Here is a 6,579-nt window from a genome sequence, read left to right on the forward strand (position 1 = left end):
GGCATAGCAAGACAAAGTGACAAAAGAGAACACAACGATGACAACAAAAAAAGAAAACTAGTGACTCAGAAAAGAATAAATTATTTTAAAAACGAAAAAGAAAAAAATTTTTAAAGGAAAGAAAATCCTGTATATAGATCAAGGTCTGGTTTTTGACCTCTGGGCGTGTCCTTCAGTCAGGTCCGATGGGTGCCACGCTCTGGCCCCAGAGTCTGTCCTTTGCACTCTCTCGGGGAGCTCCCAGCTCTGCTCCCTTCACCCACTCGTTGCTCCGCAGCAGGCTCTTAGTGTTCTGCCTCGGTGTCACAGGGTCAGTCCTGGCCAATCCCAACACTTTGAGTCTCTGGTGTTGTCCCCCATAGGGCCATGGGTCACGTCTGCAATTTTTTTATACTACCAGTGGTCTTAGAAAGTAAAACTAGAAGTGTGATCCCCCCCCCACCCTCGTTTAAAAGGGGATTCTCCAGAAAAGGACTGGAAAACAGCTAGACAAATTCTAAGCGAGCTGTAGCAACAAGCTTGATTGTTCGGGGGTGGGAGGCGGGGGTGGGGGTGGGGTGCCAGGTCTCTGTCTTGAGTTTGAGGGACGGAGGTGGGTCTGCGCTGGAGAGTCGCCTGGGAGGAATGGGTGAAGGCAAATCTCAATGTCTCTCTTTCTCAACGCTCTCAAGTTGAGAAGAAACAACCCATTTTAAAAGCCCAGAACTGCTGTCCTTTTGAAGCAACTGATGAGGCTTAGCGGGTTATGTGTCACATTTCATGCCAGGAGATAATGTTTGCTGAGCGTGGGCATTTTACACCTTGAAACTGAGCCTCGTGCACACAGAGCAACACTGTTGGGTCATTGACGTTGCTATGGTATCGGTGAGTTTGTGATCAGTCACTCCGTGATTAGGTTGACTCACTCAATAAGAGAGCAGCAACTCAAAATCTGTTCCCGGAAAGACATACTGAAAACACTGTAACCTCATACTGGTTAGGATGTTGAAAGAAACGGGGAACTGCTGGCTTCAAGATGCGGAAAACCCAGGTTGTGGTCCAGCCCTGCTGCCCTGGCTTCTTCCCCTTGTTGATGATGCCCTTCAGGGCGGGAACTTCATTCCATCCATCTGGGCCTCCCACGCAGCACCCACATGGAAGGAAGCATGTACATCCTGTCTGTCTATTTACATATTATAGCAGCACATTTGTAATTGATATACGTAGAGGAGGGTGACTTCAGAAAATTTATGGAAAATTCCATTATCTTTTTAATTTCCAGTTTCCACCAACTTTTTGACCCTCCCTTGTACATATGTGTATATATAATATATATCATTTCTATGTTATCATGATATTTATATTGTCATAATTTATAAGTTCATATTGTACTTCATCATTGTAATAATAAAACCAAAGAAACCAAGCCCACTGCCATCAAGTGCTACATCAGGCAAATTTTTATAAATGTTTTTTAGGTCATAGCTATTTTGAAATACTTTTATACAGGTTAAAAATAGCTACTAGTGTGTAGATATGATAAACATTGTGTGGGTAATAAGGTAAACGACATTTGAGGAAACTTCCATCCAGAGTGTCTGTAAGACCCTTTGTTATTTTGCAATGCTTTGTTTCATTTTCTGAATGTATTGATCTCTTAGAAGTACGTTAATCCTTTTTCAATCTGAAAATGTAAACGTTTGCTACACAAAGCCAGGACAATGGAGCTATTACAGAATGGTCTCTCCATTTGAAACACGGCCATAATTGTTCTCTGATGTTCTTATTTTATTAGACTGTGATGACTTAGCGGGGCTCAATGATGACTCTTGGGAAGAAAGGGCAGCATAGTTCATAATGATGTAGTGTTGATCACGGAAGTGCTACTTACAAAGATCAGTGTCCTATTTTTAAAAGAAAGCTGGAGTTGGTGTAATCACTAGTTGTTGTGCGCATACTTTAATTTCTTTTACTCATTCCTCCTAGGTTTCTGGTACAGTTCCGGCAGGACAAAGTCTGTGTCAAGTTTATTCAGGGCAGCCAGAAAAACGGGAGTGTGCCCATGTGCAAACGAAAAAACAACCGGCTCCTTGAAGTTGCCGTCCCTTAACTGGCACCTGCTCTCCGCTCTCACGGACTTGTTTCCTTAACGGTGCAATGGGAGTTCCTTGTATGTTTGGAAAGTGCCAGAGGCTCATACTATTCGAGACCCTTGGCAAAAATTGTAAACAAAAACATTTGACTAATCGGTTTTTATTATTGGAATGGTTTTAATCCTTAAAGTACATGTTCTGTCCAGGGGCAGGATTGTAGAAACTAACAGTGTCTAGGCCAAGCCATATGCGTTTGCTTTTGTTAGTCTTCATGTTAGATCGGTGGACCATACGCCAACATAGTGCTCCTCCATCCTTAATACGTCTAGTTGTAGAAGACAGTCTTAGAGCTAGTACATTCGTTCATTAAATATTTATTGAATGCCTACTCAGTGCTAGGCACTGCGCTAGAAGGTATGAAAACTTATTAGGAATCCTTTTTTTTTTTTTCCAAGTCTTTCAAGCCGTTGCATTTTGGCTGCTTTAAGTTGATTGAACTAGGGCTGAGGGGGCGTGGAAATACGGAGACCAAAACAGTGACGGTTACGGATAACCTTGTTAGGAAAACTACTTCCAGAAAGGCTGTCCTGAGAGGGAATCAGAATCTACGGGTACAGTGCGCCCACTTGCAGTGTGTTTGAAGAAAGAAAGAAACCTGGCATCTGGACATGACCTTGCATTGGCTTTGATCTCTTGTCATTGCCTTCAGTGGTAGAGAAGAGTCACTGTTAACTTAGGAAAAAGCGACAGAAGCAGACAGACAGAAGACGATATTTCCTTGCTTGCAGTTAACATCAGATGTCGTCCTGGATGTGCTGTGATCTGCGGAGTGCTGGGCAGATATTTCATAAGAACTAGGCCAGGACGGGGCTGCAAGTCCTTCCGAAAGTGGCAGGCATTCTGTACGATGTGCAATAGACCATCCAGATCTCTTGTGAAAGTGTTATTTATAATAGACATGCTTTATGAAAGAAGTGATTGGTACAGGGTGCATATTTTAATCAAGGATTAAAAAGAAAGTTGTGTTCATTTGCAGGGCTGTTTTTGTTTGTTTTCCTTTTCAAATTTCCAATAAGGATGATTTTGGACATGATGTTTTGAACTTTGGAATCAAATGGTTTCTTATTTGGGAAGAGAGTGTCTTCACATTATGTTAAATAATAAAATTGTCCTAATTAGGTGCCATTCTTCTGGATCATGACTATTTTTGTATCTCAAGCTATTTTCTCATGTTGTATGAAATGTATTGTCATGTGGAAAGGCTTTCCAAGCCCAACAGTCTGTGTTCTCTGTAACTGAATTTCATTTATCTTTGATAAATCAAAAACCTTTCATTGAAAGTATTTTTCTGGGGAATTTCCTTTAATGTTTGTACTTCCCCCCCAAAAAATGTTCTCATAAAGAAGTTCCTGGAAGCTTTTGTGTTGGCACAGGTAGAGGCTGCAATTCCTGTCTTAACGGTCATTTCCAAATGTGCCCGCAGCAGTAGATTGATGATTCCTGATCCTTTGGTAAGTAGAATTTGGGGCCTAAGACTTTGTTATTTGTTTGTTTAACTGTTTATAATATGTAATACATTCACTTTGTAAAAAGAAAAGAAAAGGTGTCTAATAAAAATGCTCCATCTCATCAGCCATCCAACGTTCTTACGCTCTGAAGTTCACTACTGCTCCGATATTCATGCATCTGCTGACAGGAGAGTAAAGGTATAGACTGCTATCTTCTACCCTCCTAGAAGACAAAGCTCCTGCCTGCAGGACACACGGTGTTCCTTTTGTTTAGCAGAAGATCACGGGGCGCTCTTTCTGCAGCGGGGGTGAGCCGTGATGCGTGCACCAGCTCCGTGCTGATGACAATTGCTTTATTTTCTGAACAGAAGTTTAGGCTGGCGATGGAGAGGGCCAGTCTTCTAGAGGTCTGCTTGTTCCACTTTCCCAGGTAGCTGAGGTGCAGACAATAGCAGTCAGCAGCAATGTGGTCCTCAACATGTATTACCAGTAGAGAAATTGTTTCATCACAAACATCAGGGTCAGTCTCCTGCAAGGATCTAAAGTAGAGTCCAAAATCATTTTACTTGAGGACATTTGTCTAAGTTGGTAATTTATCATGAAACTCGCCCTCGTGGATTTGACTGCTGTCATCCCTAGGGGCTGCCCTGGCCCTTTTGACTCAGTGACCCCACCCTGTGTGACCAGTAAAATGCCCCAGAGGGTTTTCTAGGTTGTAATCACTGCCAGCAGGTGTTTCTTCTGCAGAGCCTCTTGGTGGATTTTAACAGCCAACCTTTTTTAATGCATTCAAGCACTTAGCCAGTTGTGACACCAGGGCTCCGTTTTTGATAATCATTTTATTAGGGGCTCATACAACTCTTATTACAATCCATACATCAGTTGTGTAAAGCACATTTGTACATTCATTGCCCTCATCATTCTCAAAACATTTGCTCTCCACTTAAATCCCTGACACCAGCTCCTCATTTTTCCCCTTCTTACCCACTCCCCCCTCCTTCATGAGCCCTTGATAATTTATAAATTATTATTTTGTCATATCTTGCACTGTCCAGTGTCTCCCTTCCCCCACTTTTCTGTTGTCCGTCTCCCAGGGAGGAGGTTATATGTAGATCTTTGTAATCGGTTACCCCTTTCCAACCCACACTCTCTCCACCCTCCCGGTATCGCCACTCACACCACTAGTCCTGAAGGGATCATCTATCCTGGATTCCCTGTGTTTCCAGTTCCTATCTGTACCAGTATACATTCTCTGGTTTAGCCAGATATGTAAGGCAGAATTGGAATCATGATAGTGGGGGGTCGGGGTGGGGAAGCATTTAAGAACTAGAGGAAAGTTATATTTTTCATTGCCACCACATCACACCCTGACTAGCTTGTCCCCTCCCCGAGACCCCCCTGTAAGGGGATGTCCAGTGGCCTACCAATGGGCTTTGTGTATCCACTCCGCACTCCCCCCCCCTCATTCACAATGATATGATTTTTTTGTTCTGATGATGCCTGATACCTGATCCCTTTGACACCTCGTGATCGCACAGGCTGGTGTGCTTCTTCCATGTGGGCTTTGTTGCTTCTGAGCTAGACAGCCGCTTGCTTACCTTCAAGCCTTTAAGACCCAGATGCTATATCTTTTGATAGCTGGGCACCATCAGCTTTCTTCACCACATTTGCCTATATACCCATTTGTCTTCAGTGATCGTATCAGGGAGGTGAGCACAAAATGATATGATTTTTTGTTCTTTGATGCCTGATTACTGATCCCTTCAACACCTCGTGATCGCATAAGCTAGTGTGCTTCTTCCATGCAGGCTCTGCTTCTTCTGAGCTAGACGGCCGCTTGTTTACCTTCAAGCCTTTAAGACCCCAGATGCTATATCTTTTGATAGCCGGGCACTATCAGCTTTCTTCACCACATTGCTTATTCACCCGCTTTGTCTTAAGCGATTGTGTCAGGAAGGTGAGCATCATAGAATTCCAGTTTAATAGAACAAAGTATTCCTGCATTGAGGGAGGAGTACCTGAGTGGAGGTCCAATGTCCATCTGCACCAGGGCTCCTTTTGCCTTGGTGGGAAAGGTTTGCCGAACTTTCCCCATAAGCTTCCCTGGGTCCCATGAAGAGATTGCCCCCTTAAAGTGCCCTGCATGGGGCAGCCACTGGGAGAGAGTCCCTGAACTGTACTCCCAAGTGGAAGGGAGCGCGCTTCCCGCTCTGTGAGATCCCTCCCCATCCTGCCGCTTCACTGTAGCCGGTGAGCTCATGGAAGTGTTCTTGCTGAGAGAAGTTATTTCCAGTGTAGAAACAACAACGTCAAACCCTGCTTTCCAATGCTGAGGTTAGGGTTGGCTGCCACTAAAGAAGCCGAAGTCCTGTTCAAAAGCCCGTCATAGTCACCGTGCGAGAAGAACAGTGGCACCCGAACCACACCACAAACGAGGGCGTGGCCACCATAATTCAGTGGCCAGGTGGAGGAGAGCATTTTCCAGAATGTCACCAAGCATCCCATCTCCATCAATGTCACAGGTATGTTGGCTTTCACAGCAAGCTCTTAAGTAGATTCCGGCCCTTCCTCGGGGAACCAGAGGCTTTAGAAGGAGAGCTTGCGAACAGGCGTTTGGTGATTCACAGGCATCCCGGTTTTGAGAACCACTGAGAAGAAGACGAGCTGTGTACAGCAATCATGTTTTAACAAGGCCTTCTGGCGGCTGGTACCCAAATGTGAGGACCATTCATCTAGAGTTTCCCTGTGGTGCCTCACGAGCACCGCCCTTTTTACAGTGGCGGAGCTCTGGATGCCATACTGCTATGGGGAATAATTGCCTCAGCCTAGACCAGAGTTCCGGGCTACTGTGGTCTGGGCACACAGCTTTTGAGCTTGTTGCCAACCATCACTTAATTCTCCAGCCTGGACTAAGCATGTGATACTAGCAGAGGTGATGGGTACCCAACAATCAGACCATAGACACTACCATGTCTTTGACTTTTAGAAGCCACAGGACA

At 44.4% G+C, this 6,579-nt stretch overlaps 1 protein-coding gene across 3 annotated transcripts in view; it reads left to right on the plus strand.

The window, feature by feature from the left end:
* Positions 1–3,701, plus strand: part of MYO1B (myosin IB) — a 202,995-nt gene extending 199,294 nt beyond the window's left edge. For all 3 annotated transcript variants that reach the window (XM_045294933.1, XM_045294934.1, XM_045294935.1), the window contains one exon: positions 1,966–3,701. In XM_045294933.1, coding sequence (XP_045150868.1) covers positions 1,966–2,089 — 124 coding nt within the window. In that variant the 3' untranslated portion in view covers positions 2,090–3,701. The remainder of the gene's footprint in view (positions 1–1,965) is intronic.
* The last annotated feature ends 2,878 nt before the right edge of the window (positions 3,702–6,579 follow it).

This window comes from Echinops telfairi, unplaced genomic scaffold (genome assembly GCF_000313985.2).
Source record: "Echinops telfairi isolate 266 unplaced genomic scaffold, ASM31398v2 ScPeMD7_3;HRSCAF=10, whole genome shotgun sequence".
NCBI lineage: Eukaryota > Metazoa > Chordata > Mammalia > Afrosoricida > Tenrecidae > Echinops > Echinops telfairi.